Source organism: Marmota monax, unplaced genomic scaffold (genome assembly GCF_021218885.2).
Source record: "Marmota monax isolate L192 unplaced genomic scaffold, Marmota_monax_Labrador192_F-V1.1 WCK01_AAM20220418_F8-fsc00131, whole genome shotgun sequence".
NCBI lineage: Eukaryota > Metazoa > Chordata > Mammalia > Rodentia > Sciuridae > Marmota > Marmota monax.
In genome coordinates this window covers 4,788,730-4,805,351 of record NW_026693141.1, presented here as the reverse complement: position 1 = coordinate 4,805,351, position 16,622 = coordinate 4,788,730, and the positions used below count along the sequence as shown (strand labels likewise).

At 37.0% G+C, this 16,622-nt stretch overlaps 1 protein-coding gene across 15 annotated transcripts in view; it reads left to right on the top strand.

Annotated features, from left to right (window-relative positions):
* Nrf1 (nuclear respiratory factor 1) overlaps positions 1 to 16,622 on the top strand; it is a 139,771-nt gene that overhangs the window by 71,482 nt on the left and 51,667 nt on the right. For all 15 annotated transcript variants that reach the window (XM_058582842.1, XM_058582840.1, XM_058582841.1 and 12 more), the window contains one exon: positions 4,446 to 4,586. In XM_058582842.1, the coding sequence (XP_058438825.1) occupies positions 4,446 to 4,586 (141 nt within the window). The remainder of the gene's footprint in view (positions 1 to 4,445; positions 4,587 to 16,622) is intronic.

Genomic DNA, 16,622 nt, shown 5'->3' with positions numbered 1-16,622 from the left:
CCCCGCCATTGTGTGTTAGCATCCACATATCAGAGAGAACACTCAGCCTTTAGTTTTTGGGGAGTGGCTTGTTTCACTTGTAGTATGATAGTCTCCAGTTCTGTACATTTACTGGCAAGTGCCATACTTTCATTCTTTTTCTTTTTTAATTTTTTAAAATTTTAATTTGTTATATATGACAACAGAATGCATTGCAATTCATATTATACGTATAGAGCACGATTTTTTATATCTCTGGTTGTATACAAAGTAGAGTCGCATCCTTCGTGTCTTCATGCATGTACTTAGAGTAATTATGACCATTGCATTTCACTGTCTTTTCTACTCCTATGCCCCCTCCCTTCCCCTCCCTACTCTTTTCCTCTTTCTAGAGTTCATTTAATCTTCCCATCCCCATCCCAGCATATTATGGATCAGCATCCTTAAATCAGAGAAATCATTCAGCACTTTATGGCTAAGTAATATTCCATTGTGTATATATACCACGTTTTCTCTATCCATTCGTCTGTTGAAGCGCACCTAGGTTGGTTCTATAGCTTAGCTATTGTGAATTGAGCTGCTATAAACATTGATGTGGCCACATCATTATAGTATGTTGATTTTAAGTCCTTTGGTATATATCGAGGAGTAGGAAAACTGGGTCAAATGGTGGTTCCATTCCAAGTTTTCTGAGGAATCTCCATATTGCTTTCCAGAGTGGATGCACCAGTTTGCAATTCCCACCAGCAATGTATGATTATACCTTTTCCCCATATACACACCAACATTTATTGTTCTCGATAATTCTGATTAAATTGAGATGAAATCTCAGTGTAGTTTTAATTTGCATTTCTCTAATTGCTAGAGATGTTGATGTTGTTGTTATATAACTTTTAAAAATGTTTTCATTTACATAAAATGTAGAAGCATTTAACTGTTTAACACTGTTAGGTACAAAGTATGAGATAAAGAGTCCATCTAAATCCTTTGAAGTTTCCAGGTTCAAAACTAGGAACCCTCAGGTCTAGGGAGAAACTAGAGGGAAGGACTGAAGCAGGAGAGGAAACGAATCTGTCACTGGGGCTAGAAGGAGAACAGGATGAAGCTGGCATAAATTCATGGACACAACCCAGTCCTGGCTCAAGACCAGGTATGCTCAGAATCACTAGTTTGAGGGCATCTTTGTAGTAGGGCAGCTCTTAGTTTTACACCCCCAATGACAATGTATTTTTAATGTCATAGGAGTTTGTAGATAAACTTTTTATTAAATATATATGACTTCTTCAAGACTCCTCTTGTATCCAGAAAAGCTTCAGAAATACAAAAGAATTTTGATGTCTTTTCTGGGTCTGTTTCAATAAGCACATGCTGTGCCCAGAACTATGTGTCTAACTACAAGAAACATGTTGCTAGAGATGTTGATGTTGTTATATAACCTTTAAAAATGTTAAAAAGTAATAACATTTTATGTTAAAAATATGCAAAAGACCTAGTCTCTGGGCTTAATAAAATCATGCACTCTTGTATATAGGATATTCTGGAAACAACATTATAAGCAATACATGATTATTTAGACTATGGAAATTTAAAGGAGGAAGAGTTATGGCAGTAACACTGCCATAATTGGAATGCTTTTCAGAGAACATGGGAATGGAGTTAGGCCTTGAAGATGGGTAATATTTGAATAAGAAGCATAATTAAAGACCTAAAGGTAAGAACTTGCTAGATGTAAAAAGGTTAATGAGGAGACTGGCCAGCTAAAGTGGGAAAAGGAAAGTGGGTTGTATACAACAGGCCCCAGTTGTCTATGGGGTGGGGGGTACACCCTGAGATCCCCAGTGGATGCCTGAACCACAGGTAGTATTGAACACTATGTATACTATGTCTTTTCCTATATATATATACACCTATGATAAAGTTTAATTTATAAATTAGGCACAGTAAGGGTTGGGGTTGTGGCTCAATGGTAGAGCGCTTGCCTTGCACACGTGAGACATTGGGTTTAATCCTCAGCACCACATATAAATAAATAAAGATATTGTGTCCATCTACAATTTTTAAAAAAATTAATAAATAAATAATTAGGCATAATAAGAGTTTAACACCAATGATAAAAATCATAATTTTAACAGTATATTGACATAAAAGTTACGTGAATATGATCTTTCTTTCTTGAAAGAATCAAGAGAAATAGTAATATTTTAGAGCACATTTGACTATAGGAACCGAAGCCATAGATAAAGGGGACTATTGTACTGGGAACTCAGGAATGCTATTCTCATAGTCTGTGCAGGTGAATTTGGTGGCAAAGTAAGTACTGGAAAAGCGGAAAATGACTGAAAAAGTTGAAGTACTGGAATGAGAAGCTTAAACTTCATCCTGTAAGAAGCAGGGACTTGTGGGAGTTTTTTTGAGAAAAAAAGATAATTGATAGTAAAATAACTGAATATTCAGGTATTGGAGCTAGATAAACAGTTTGATTTCCAACAATACTCCTTTATTAACTGCATGATATGGAGAAAATTAGTTTATTAAGCCTCAATTTTATTATCTGTAAAGTGGACATAACACTATTTTCTTTCCAGAATTATTGTGAGGATTGAGACAACATATGTAGTGCTTAGTAAGTGTTCAGTAGATGGTATTTTATGATGATATGTGTTTAGGAAATTTTAAATATCATTAGTATATAAGATGAATTGGAGAAAGAAAGATTGGTACCTGATTTTGATTTTAAGTATTTTTTTAATTGTAATTGTAAAACCAGTTAGTTATTACATTATTCAGTGTCCTGAGTTACCTGTCCTCTGATATTGGGATACATTTTAATATTGCTGTGGCCCAGGCAATATGGAGGCACAGTTGTCACTCCTGCACATACATGACTGTTATATCTGGTCACATACTGCAACACCTTACCTTTTTAGTCAGCAAATCATTTAGTACCATCTGAGAAAGGAATGTGAGTCTTGGTTGTGATATGATAACCTTCCCAATGACAATTTCTGCAACGATCAAGAAGTACCTGACTCTTACTTGTGGTGACTTGGGAAAACAAAATCTGAGATAATCTTAGAGAACTTTTAAAGAAATACAGTAATGTCCATGCTATTGATGGCACAGAAAACAATATTGCACGAAAAAACACAGACAACAATGACTAAAGTAAGAAAACTTACTAAAGTAAATTTTTCTTTCATCCTCTTAGTTATAGACCTATTTGAAGGATCCTTTAACTCCAGAAGGATTGAGACAACATATGTAGTGCTTATGTTATGGACCACACAGCCAATAATATTTACTTTTCCAGGTACTTGGGATAGAGTATGGAAATCTTTCTTTTTTAATCCTCATAATGAGGTATCAATAGGGAAGTATATCCTGACTCAGAGTCCTGTTTACTTAGCAAAAAACCAAGGACTGAAACGTTATCAGAACTTCTGGGAAAATCTCATTTTCTCTTTATTTTATATCCTGAGATAATATCTTGAGGCTTGAAAGCAAGTTCATTTTTTCTCCCATCTTGTCACATTTCCACAATTCCTTTGCTTCTTTGTTATCCCCAGAGTTGTCCCCCAGCCAGTCCCCTGGGTATTCTTCTAAGTGAATGAACCAATCACTGGTGGTTGTAAGATCCAGTGTCTGTCTCCCCTTCTGTTGGTGTACATGTATGTACATTGTGCTGTTGCAAGATTCTCTGTCCTTTGAGAGATGTTTCATTGGCAATGGTGAGGAATGGAGTCAAAGACCAATGCTAATTCAGACTGGGGCTAGAGCTAGATGGTTTTGAAGTTCACCTTGCTCACCAGTATAAAACAGAGTAACAAAAGGGAGGAGGGTTGACCACTGGGGCTCTCTCTAGTCCTAAGCTTTATTGGTAATGGCATTTTTGACACTCTGCTATAATATATGCTTCTGTTTTTTTTGTTTGTTTCCTGATTCTCTTCAGTCCAACCTCTTGTGCCCTTGAGTCTCCTGTGTGGTAATCTGGTTTTGCAGGAAAATAGCAGCAGTTTCTTAGCAGGTTACTTAGAGTTTTAGAAACATAAGTCTGCAAAGATCTTGAAAGTGATTTTTCAATTAACTCTACAGGTAGGTGTTTATCAACCGGCCTGAGAAATGCAGAATAATGAATACCATTCCTGTTAGATCTGGAACAGGTGATGGGCCTGTGTTGACTGCAAAAACATAATTTTTTTTCTGAGAAGCAGTCTTTTTGTAAAACTTTTCCCACTGGTTCCTTTCCACTGTTGTTACCTATAATTTCATCATCTTTTCATTTAATTCTGTTTAGTATGATGTCTTTGGGGCCAGCGAGTATTTTTACCTGCTAGTTGTAGGCGTGTTTGTTTCTAGGGCTCTGAAGTAGCTTGGGGAAGTCTGCTTCACCCACTTGCTTGTTGCTTGGCACAAGTCCTCTGTGGTTGTTGGGCATCTTGTTTACTTCTGCTGTTAATTCCCTACAGGTGCGAAAGTACAAGAGCATGATCCTGGAAGACTTGGAGTCTGCTCTGGCAGAACACGCCCCTGCACCACAGGAGGTTAACTCAGAACTGCCGCCTCTCACCATCGATGGGATCCCAGTCTCTGTGGACAAAATGACCCAGGTAAGGGGCGGGAAGTGAAGAGGAGATGCAAAGGCAAGAGGCACTCATGTGGGCGGGCCTCTGATCACTTTTCCTTGGTGATTCAGAGACTGGAGTGTGATGGTGAGGCAGTATCAGCCTTGGAGAAGACATGGTAGTGCCAGAAGTATGCTCCCAAACAAGGGCATCATTTGCTCTCCTCCTTTTGTTGGCAGTTCTCTCCTTTCACTGGGACCTTTAGGTTGATAAAGAAACTTAGCTTGGGGCTGGGGATATAGCCCAGTTGGTAGAGTGCTTGCCTCACGTGCACAAGGCCCTGGTTTCAATCCCCAGCACCACACACACACACAAAAAAACTTAGCTTGGAGTTGGTTTGAACAGGTGAATGTGAGATTGTTCAGAGTGTGATCACAATCAGTTAGGACAAGTTTAGTCTCAAGCTGAGCTTCTTTCCGTGAAAATTCTGAATACCACCACATTATTGCCAAGTAAAGCTCCCTCCCCAGAGAATAAGAACACAAAGCTTCCAGGCAGAGTGTCATACACTTGTAATCCCAGCTACTCAGGAGGCTGAGGCAGGAGAATTGTAAAGTTTAAGGCCAGCCTGGGCAACTTAGGGAGATTCTGTCTCAAAATGGAAAGGGCTAGAGATGTAGTTCAGTTTAGTGGTAGAACACTTGAGGCCTTTGTTTCAGACCCTAAGGATTGCGGTTCAATCCTCAATACCATATTAAAATAAACAATATTGCCGAAAACAAACAAGAAAACCCCACAAAACTCGGAAGGACACCTACCGGACTCACTCATTCTTTCCCTCTTCCTCTGAGACATCAGTATACCTCATTAACTTTGTCGAAGGCTATCCCTTTTGTGGTTTTCTAGTTTTAAAAGTGATAGGTTAAGATCAACATTTTTTATAACATTTTCCAGTCTATTTATTAATGTATTTCTGTCTTGCTAAATCTAGTCTTCAGTTTTCTTTCTTTGACTGAGTCTCCAGCAGTATTTAACTGAGTTGATTTCACCTTCCTTCTTAAGTAGCTGCTTCTCTCAGTCTCTGTGACTCCTCACTCTCCTGAATATCCTCCTGCCTTACTGGCTGCTACCTACCAGCTCTTTTGCTGGCTCTTCTCCTCTTCTCTCCTGATCACTGTTTTTGTGTCCCAGAGCTAAGGCCTGTGTATACTCTAGTTTATGATCACTGAAATGTCTAGCACCTAACATGCTCAGAACAGGACCTTTGGTTGCCCTCACTCCACTCCGAACCTGTTCCTTCCCTATGTTACCTCTATCAGTTAATAACATCACCATCCATCTGGTTGTTAAAGTCCCAGGGTAAGAATAATCCTTTGAGCTGAGGTGGTAAAACACATGTGAGGCAACAGGTTCAATCCTCAGCACCATATTAAAATAAACAAATAAAGATATTGTGTGTCCATTTATTAAAAATAAAAAAAGAATAATCCTTATTTTCCTGTTCTACTTTCTACCCCTACCCCATTAATTTATTGGTAAATGTCAATTCACTTTTCTCTTTTTTTCTTTCTTTCTTTCTTTTTTTTTTTTTTGTATTACAGATTGAACCCAGAGGTTCTTTATCACTGAGCTACATCCCCAGTTATTTTAAATTTTTATTTTAAGGCAAGATCTCACTAAGTTGGTTAGGGCCTTGCTAAATTGCTGAAGCTGGCCTCAAATTTGTGATCCTCTTGCCTTAGCCTCCCAAGCTGCTGGAATTTCAGGCATGTATCACCATGCCCAGCTCAGTTCATTTCTGAATCACATCCCAAATCTGATTGTTTTTCTCAGTTCCCATCGGCACCCAGGCCAAGCCGTTAGCATCCCTCATGTCAGCTTTTTCAGTTGTCACTGATCCTCCCTACTGCTACCTTTGTTCTGCAATTCATTCTTATGTAGCCAACATAGAGATTTTATTTTTAAACTTACTTGTTTCAGTCCTTTAGTGGCTTTCCACTGTTCCTAGAATCAAATTCAAAGGTTTGAAGGCCCTTTTTAATCTTACCTTTTCCAAATTGTCCTTATCCCCTCAGTCAAGCCTGCAGCCACAGTGGCTGTCTTCGTCATATACCCCAAAGCCATACTTTTGCTTTTGCTTCTCCCTTTGCCTGAAGCATTGTCCTCCTAGATCACTGCAGGATTGACTTTTCCTTATGCAAATCCCTGAGACAACATTCCTTGATTATCCCATATAATCAAAGTTTCTCCTCCCTCCCACCCTCCAAGTTACTGGCAAATACATTCCTGGTAGTGTTGTCTTGGTAGCACTTGCACTGCCCAAAATATCTTATTCATGAATTTTCACACTAGTTTGTGGTCTGTCTCTCCAGCTAAAATTTGAGAGTGAGGACTTAAAGTTCTTGTTCTTTATTGCTCTTTATTACAGCTGCCCAGCACCTTAAATAACACACCATCTAAACACTAGTATCTATTTAGTAAATGACCTAAGGATCAGAGCAAAAATGTATTCAGTGCAGTGACAGGTGAGACCCCTGAGTAGAAGTGTACATTCAGTACAGACGCTGATGATGTTGCTCACAAAATGACACTTTGCTTCCTTAGGTTTGAAACAGCAACACTGAAGTAATACCACATTTTATAAAAATGAAGCTAAATTGTATTTTTGATTGTTGGGTTTATAGACCTTTCTATGGACACTTGAAGGATCTCTAAATAATGGTTTGGTTTTGTTTTTTTAAACTGTCCTTTCGTTGGTTGTTATTACTCTATCCTAGGGCCACTCTGATAGGTTAAAGTAAAGAACACCAAAGGCAAATTTTTTTGCCTGATGTGAAGAATCAACTCTGTACCTCAGATGTAAATTTAGCTAACTTTAAAGCTGACTGAGCCTCTGCTTTAGAATACTGTTAGGTAGACTGTTTCCTCTGAGGGGTGCTTTTTTCTGTCATGGTTATATTTGATGTTTAAAGTTGAAGAAGTCCAAAGTTTTGATTATACTAAATCATCAGATACTGATTTTTATGAAAACTGGTTGATGACCACAGAAGACAGAACATTCAGTTTAGTTATCATTTTGGAGGTAAAACATTGGAGTCTTGGTTGCTTTCCATTTCTGTGAACTGCACTCAGTAGAGTATGGTGCTCTGGTGGATCTAAGGGGCTCTGGTATTTGGTGTCATCAGTCACAACAGAGGGACACTGTTGGAGGTTTCTTGTCATCATACATTCATTTTCCTTTCTCTTCTCACCGTATGTGATGACTAAGAAATGAAACAAACAGTGAGGAGGAGTGAGCAGAAAAAATTTAAAAACCAGCCTGAAATTTTCCTCTTCAACCTTTGTTATCATTGTTTGCTTTGTTTTCCTAAAATACTTCTTCTTAACCTAAGCTAAATACCTCTCTATTCTAATTGATCCTAAAGCTTTTTACTATTAATAGAGTGAACCTAGACAGGCAAGGGTATGGGGAAGTAAGTGCTTCGTTACACTGTTGATAGAATTGTAAACAGGTACACTTTCTAGAGGGCAGGTTGGCATTGCATAGCAAACTTTAAAATGTGCATGTTGTGCCCTCCAATTAAGCAAGATGCTTGGTGTCTGTTTTTCCACAGCAATTATTTACAATAGGGAAATCTAGGAGCAATGTGTTTAGTTTAATTATAATAGTGGTGTTCAGTATTTACATGGAAGGAAGAACAATACAGCTCAAAAAAGACTAGAGGTTTACTATTCACCAAATTATTAGATACTGAAAATGATAATTTGCTTTCTGTTACAGTAGAATAATACTTGTAGTACCTTATGTTAACAAACTGGCTATAAAATAGCATTTTTTACATACTGCAATTTTAGAGGGTTAAGACTCTTTTTATTTCTTTTGAATGGCTAGATTTTTTTTTCTTTTTCTTTTTTTGTACCAGGGATTGAACTCAGGGGCACTCAACCACTGAGCCACACCCCCAGCCCTACTTTGTATTTATTTAGAGACAGGGTCTCGCTGAGTTCTTAGTACCTCACTTTTGCTGAGGCTGGCTTTGAACTCTTGATCCTCCTGCCTCAGCCTCCCAAGCTTCTGGGATTACAGGTGTGCACCACTGCGCCCAGCTAGATTTTTTTTTTTTTTTTTTAAGCTTAGGGTACCCAGAATTAAACTAATTAATTTCATTTTCTAAAATATGTACATAAAATGTATTCAGGTGGATGTATGTGTTAAACTTTTGAAGAGATATACACCAAAATATTTATAGTGATTATTTATACTTGGTGGTGTTATGGATGATTTTCCCTTTCTTTAGTGAGCATAAATTACTTTTATAATCACAGAAATGCAAAACAGTATTTTAATATTTTATATTAAACTTGCATTTGGGGGGCAGGTACCCACGATTGAACTCTGGAGCATTCGACCACTGAGCCATACCCCAGGCCTATTTTGTATTTTATTTAGAGACAGGGTCTCACTGAGTTGCCTAGTGTCTCACCATTGCTGAGGCTGGCTTTGAACTTTTGATCCTCCTGCCTCAGCCTGCCCAGCCACTGAGATTACAGGCAGTAGCTAAACTTGTATTTTTTTTTTAAGTGTAAGTTTGATGATGTTTCTGTTTTCTTTTACCGAAAGATTACTTTTTTTTAATATTAGGGTAAAAATGCCAACATCTCTTTTTCCCACCTTGCTTTTCTCTTAAATAGCTGCCGTATGTTTGAAGGCACATTCCTCAATTCTTTACTGGGCATATAATTTAATCTACCCTCCAGGGGATATTTATGTGTGTATGGTGTGTGTGTGTGTGTGTGTATGTATGTATGTATGTGTATGTGTTCGTTCGTTGATTCAAGGAAGTAGAACTCAGTTATGAGCTATACCCAGAAAGAACAAAATAACTATAACTAGACCTAATTCTAGATTTCAGACCATTTTGGTAATTCATGATTTCCTTAACGTGATCAAATCCTAGAATTGTCAAACTGGACTGTAATAGAGGTAGCCTTGGTTTAACCAGACATCTCTGTTAATTTTCTTATCTGCACTTAATGCTATGGGGATGACTGATGTTTATGCTGATAACCCTAACTTACAAATATAATTCTATATATATGATCATGTGATGTGTTCCGAACCATTCAGAGAGTAAACAATAGTTGATATTGTTCCCATGTTAGGTGGTTCATTAATTCTTCACAAATTAGAAAGTTTGCTTGTTTATTGGAAAGAATCATATACTAACTTAGAGTCAAAGATCTAGTCTACAGTCTAAATTTTACTGTGTTAGCCCAGATTCTCACTTTCATCTTCTGAGAAATAATGCATACCTTCCTACATTTATGAAGTCAGTGGAAGAAAAAAAGTGAGATTTTGTAAGGAAAAATGCATCATACAATTATTATTAACTTTTGGATAACCTGAACCATCTCTCACCCATGTTATATTAGGGAAAGTTAAGGAACTAAGAATTTTTATTTTTCTAAGCAATGAAGTTGGTCAATATAGGTGATAACATACATTGCAGGTTTAAAATTGAGGCATAAATAGAAAAAGCTATTTATTTATTTGTTTGTTTTTTGTTTGGGGGAGGGAGGTACTGGGGATTGAACTCAGGAGCACCCAACCACTGAGCCACATCCCCAGCCCTATTTTGTATTTTATTTAGAGACAGGGTCTCACTGAGTTTCTTAGCGCCTTGGTTTTTGCTGAGGCTGGCTTTGAATTCACCATCCTCCTGTCTCAGCCTCCTGAGCCACTGTAATTACAGGCATGTCCCATTGCACCCAGCCAAAAGCAATTTATGAAACAAATTAAAACTAAAACAGGAATAGAACTTAGAGTTCATATTGCCAATGATTTTTTCTTTTGTTCTATAAAACTATATGTGATCACCACCCAGGTTGAATGTTTCAGCTAATCTTTAAAAGAGTTTCTGGACTTGCTTCAGAGACTCTCAAAACCATCTCCTCCATGGATAGAAATTACGTAGAACAGAGTATCAGAACTTCTGTCAGAACTAACAGTCCTTCTTTTAGGAAGTAGCTCTGTATGGATTGGGGTGTTTTGTCTTTTTTTTTTTTTTCCTTTTTTGATAAAAGTATAATTCTTCATTGGTGAATAGAACATGTTTCCTGAAAAACTTTACTCTTATGTCTTAATTCTGATAATAAATAGTCTTTTCTTATGGTTAATACACACAAACATACACACATGCAGAGCTTTGTAATATTCTTTGTGATAAAACGAAAACTTAAGGCACCTTTAAAAATAGTGGCTGGAACTCAGCCCCTATCTCCTGTCTTTCTGACCATCCTGTGTAAAAATTGGAGGAGGTTGAAATAAATTTTAGCAGAAGATATTATTAGTTTAGGGTAGGTCCTATAACTCCAGAATTCATCAACAATGAAATAATGAAGTCACCATTTTTAGAGATTTTGAAAGTCAGGTCAGCAAATTTTTCTAAAATCATTCAGATCAGTCAGGGCCTAGAGCTTGAGCTAATTGGAGCTTCTCAGATGTCGTTGTGCATAGGAATCACTGGAGAGTCTTCTTTAAATGCAAATTGGCCAGGCGATGTGATGCACACCTGTAATCCCAGTGACTCAGGACACTGAGGTAGGAGGAGGATGGCAAGTTTGAGACCAACCTCAGCAACTTAGTGAGACTCTGTCTCAAAACAAAAAATTAAAAGGGCTGTGGATATAATTCAGTGGTAAAGTGCCCCTGGGTTCAATTCCCAGTACCAAATAAATAAATAAACAAAGGAATCATAGGTATGGAGTGGGACCTGACATTCTGCGGTTGCAGCAAGTTCCCAGATGATGCCAACAGTGCTGATTCTCAGGCTGTTTTGAGTTCAAGGAATTGATATTGCTAATGAAAAATCAGTTCTGTTCTCTCCCACACTTGAATATTATAGGATTCTTTTGTTCTTAGGAATCTGTAAATCTTGGGATCTGTATTTCAAGAGATCCAGGCAAAGATTATTTTATAAAAGAATCATCTCTGGAAATACCTGCTCAGTATTGCTGGCTAAAATCCATTCATCTATCCCTTCTCCCTTCTCTGTGTACCCCACCCCCCATGAACTTTCTGTCCTCCTCTTACTCTCACTGGGCAGTCTTTGTTCTTTAATATTCCCTTGGAGTGATGATGCAACAATATAGTAATTCTTCACCAGTTTCAGAGAAACCTTCAGAAACAGCACAGCGATTTTCTTCATTAGGAAGAAGTTATCTACCAGACTTGACCCTTTTTACTTAGGAAACATTCAGCCAGTTATCATTTTAGGTCTTTTGAGGGTCTGGTTTGGTTTTGAAAAAGCTTACACATGGCATAGCTCTTCTGACAAAAAAGTAAAAAACATTACGCTAAGTGAAATAAATGAGACACAAAAAGAAAATGCAGTCTGGGGGCTAGAGTTGTGGCTCAGCGGTAGAGTGTTCGCCTAGCATAGGCAAGGCCCTGGGTTTGATCCTCAGCACCACATAAAAGTAAATTAAGTAATTAACAATATTGTATCCAACTACAATTAAAAAGTAAATATTAAAAAAAAAGAAAATGCAGTCTGATTCCACTTGTATGGGGTATCTAGAATTGGCAAATTGTAAACACAAAAAGTAGAATAGTGGTTACAGGGGCTGAGGTGAGTAGAAAAGAGGAGTTAATATTTTAATGGGTTTAGAGTTTCAGTTTGGGATGACAATGAAACAATTCTGGAAATAGATAATGAGGATGGTTATATAACAATGAGCGCAATTAATGTCACTGAATTGTATGTGTTACAACAGTAAATTTTATGTTTATGTTATATGTATTTTACCACAATTAAAAAGAGTTTATTAAAAGAAGAGTTAGATAAGAAGTATTTGAGTTCAATTGTCCTCAAAGGTGGCTACACAATAGAATCACCTGTGAATTTAAAGTCCTGGTGCCTAGACCATACTCCAGACCAGTTAAATCAGAATCTTTGAGGATGGGATACAAGTATGTCTGATGTTTAAACTCTTCAGGTTTCATTTTATCTATTGTGGATAACAATGCTAAATCACCTCCTTGTGCTACAGTGTTAGAAAAGAGGTGTTTTTTTTTTGTTTGTTTTTTGTTTTTTTTACTGTCTGATATTATCAGAAAGTGTTTTTGTACATGACACCATGCCACATGCAGGATGAGATTTAAAATATATAGGTAACAAATGAAAACATAGGATGTATTCCTAAATAGAACATAGAATATGTTAAACAGAGAAGAATTAAGCTATATTCAGTAATACTAAAAGATGGTAATAGTCATATAGATTACATATTCAGGATACAACCAGACTAGGGATATATTTACAGTTTATATGGCAAAGAATTAGTATCCAGGACAGATTAATATTTCCTTCAAATTAATAAAAAGATAATTAGAAAAAATATGCAAAGCATTATAAGTAGTGCACAGAAAGAAAAAATAGTGAACATATAAAAATATTCTCAATTCACTAGCAATGGAAATTAAAAAAACCATTTCCCCCACATCAGATGAACCAAAATAAGAATGCTCATAATAGCCAGATACAGGGCACCTGCCTATAATCTCTAGGTACTCAGGAGACTAAGGCAAGAGAACCGCAAGTCCTAGGTCAGCCGGGACAATTTAGACAGAGTTTCAAAATAAAAACTTAAAAGGACTGGGGAGGGGTTGGGGTTGTGGCTCAGTGGTAGAGTGCTTGCCTAGCATGTATGAGGCACTGGGTTCAATTCTCAGTACCACATATAAGTAAATAAATAAAATAAAGGCATTGTGTTCACCTACAACTAAAAAAGATATTGGGAGTGGGGGAAGGACGTGGGATATAGCTCAGTGGTAGGAACACTTGCAAAAGGTCCTGGGTTCAATCCCCAGTATAGGGGGATCTAGGTAATGGCAAAAAAAAAAAAAAATGGGATGGAGGGTGTGAAACAATGGGTATGGTGGGAATGGGATTGGCTAAGTCTTTCTGGAGGACAGTCTGGCAGTAGTTATTAAAGCCCTCAATCAGTGAGTCCAGTTTCTGAATTTCTCCTCAGGAGATGTACATGTGCACAAAGAGACATGGTCAAGCACTATTTGTAAGAGCAAAAACCATAACTATCAATAGAGGAATGATGAAATAAAATGGAAAACCTATACTATGGATACTAAGCAACTGTTAAAAAGAAAAACCATTTGACCTATTTATCCTACTCCTTAGCATATACCCAAAGACTTAAAATCAGCATACTGTAGTAATGCAGCCACATTAATGTTCATAGCAGCTCAATTCACAGTAGCTAAGATATGGAACCAACCTCTATGCCCTTCAACAGATGAAAAGATAAAGAAAATGTTATATATATATATATATATATATATATATATATATATACACACACACACACACACACACACACACACACAATGGAATATTACTCAGCCATAAAGAAGAAAGAAATTATGGCATTTGTGGGTAAATGGATGGAACTGGAGACTATCATGCTAAGTGAAGTAAGCCACTCCCAAAAAACTAAAGGCTGAGTGTTCTCGCTGACACGTGGATGCTAACACATAATAAGCAAGGCAGGGAGTGGAGGTTCACTGAATTGACAAGGGGGAATGGGGGGAAGGGAGGAGGATTGGGAAAGACAGTAGAATGAATCAGACATAACTTTCCTATGTTCATATATAAATATATGACCAATATAATTTCATAACATGTACAATCACAAGAATGGGAAATTATACTTCATGTGTATATGATATGTCAAAATACATTCTACTATCATGTATAACTAAAAAGAACAAATAAAAAAAAATTTTAAAAAGAGATCATTATAGTTGTACTATGAGAAGATCTCTAGGACAAAATATGGAGGGGAAAAAGCAAGTTTTAAAATTTGTACACTATGGTACCATTGTGTTTTTCTTTAATCACATAACTCTGCCTTTTCAGCATATATTTATGTAAATGTATAGAATTTGGCTATCAGGAAGGCTATTGATCAACCTAATAATGCCTCTGGCAGGAGACTGAACTGGGGAGGGTGAATGGCATGAACGCCTGTGCCTTCATCAGTATCATTTTTGTACAAAATCATGTGCTACTCCCGCACATGATAACAGAAACTGACCAATCTGAGATTCTTTTTGAAAGAGAAGGTAGGACTTTAAGAGCATTTTGATTACCAAGAGGGAGTACTTTAATAGGTGGATAAGGTGTAAAGATAAGCGGCAGACATTTTGACCTGAGAGAAGTCTGAAGTCTCTAAATGAGAGTGTCTCCTTTGGCTGGCCCTGAATTTACTCATTCTGAAGTTACACTTCTCTTTCTTTCCAAACTGGCTCTTCCTGTATATTCTAAGGGAATGTGTTTTGTGGGACAATGAGATTGAGAGAAGCCAATGTATCTGTTGGCAAATCTAGGGAAACAGTGCATCAGAGAAGGATATCCACCTTTGTCATTTCTATGAACAGAGACTAATAGTACAAATATAAGTGCAGAGAATGAGCTAAGAAATTATTTATAATGCCCTTAAAATGCCTATTTGAGTATAATTAGGTTTATCAACCTGGAAGTTCATAATTTTAAAATTAAAAAAATAACAATATTGTCTGAAATTTTTTTAGTTTTCCTTCTCTTTCTTCATATTCCTATTTTCCTGTAAGCTATAGAAAACTTAACCTTTCAACTTTGTTTGATTTGCATTGTGTTCTCTTTAAAAATTTATTATGCTTTTGTCCCTTGGTATCCATTTGGGATTTGTTCCAGGACCCAAAGTTGACTAATATTTACATCTCTTTTATCAAACGGCATAGTATTTGCATAGAACCTACGTACATTCTCCCATGTACTTTAAATCATCTCTTGATTACTTATAAGTAGGACAATGTAAATGCTATATAAATAGTTGTCTGTATATTATATACTACATTTATACTGTAGTCTGAATAATGACAAGAAAAAAAGTCAGAACAGACAGATGAAATTTTTCTTCCTGAAAATTTTTGATCCATAATTGCTTGAATCCATGGATACTTCATTCAGATGTGGAAGAGCACAGACCTCTTCAATAGAGAAAGAGTTGGGACACATTTTGCTTTGAAAGTCCTTTTCTTGGTAATTGAACCTAAAATAGACTTGAGGATCCTTAAAATCCCAGGACTTGGGGGTAATAGAGCAAAGATAGAAGGTATGAGAGGAGAAACAAAGAATTAACTGAATTTGTAAGTGGCAGATTTCTAACATAGTAATAATTGTTAGGCTTTTCTTTTTTCTTTTGGTTAGAACCCTGGACCTACCACATGCTAGGCAAGCTATACCGCCAGGCTTTTAGAGTTTTAGGAAATCTTATTTTAAAACATTTATAGTCCCCACATCATCTTTGCTATTGACTGCCAGTCATATGAATTTGATATCCTTTTCTTTTCTGATTGTGCCCTTAGAAAGAGTAGTATTTTCTACTTTTTACTGGTTTGGGTTGGTTTATTAACCAGACTGGGGCACTTTAGGCCTATATAGAGCTCTAAATCAGAGTGAAAGCACCCAGAAAAGCTTGTTCCAGCCCAATTAAAGGACAATGGGAGAGGTTAGGCTTTATCTTGGCTGTTCCTGTTGATTGTCTCCCTGTGGATTAAAGACAGACCTTCCTTAACAAGCACATTGAGGAGCTTTGGTTTCCAAAACTCTAGGACAAATAATTAATCCAACTGGTAATGAGGACATAATGCTGAATTCTAGAAAGAAATCACTTAACTCTTTCTATACTAGACAGCTCATTTTTCCCTTATAATAGTCTCTTTAGACCTAACAATATTTATTTGGGACAGTGTATAAATGGTCTGTTAGAGCCAGGCACACAGTGACACATACCTGCAACCCCAGAGACTCAGGAGCCTAAGGCAGAAGGACCACAAGTTCAAAGCCAGTGTCAGCAACTCAGCAAGACTATCTCAAAATAAAAAAGGGTTGAGGATATGGCTCAGTGGTAAAGTACCCCTGTGTTCAATCCCTATTAGCAGAAGAAAATAATAATAATAAAAAGTTTAGTAGAAAATAGTCTTTTCCAATGAAGTCAGATTATCGTTAAAAGTGAAAG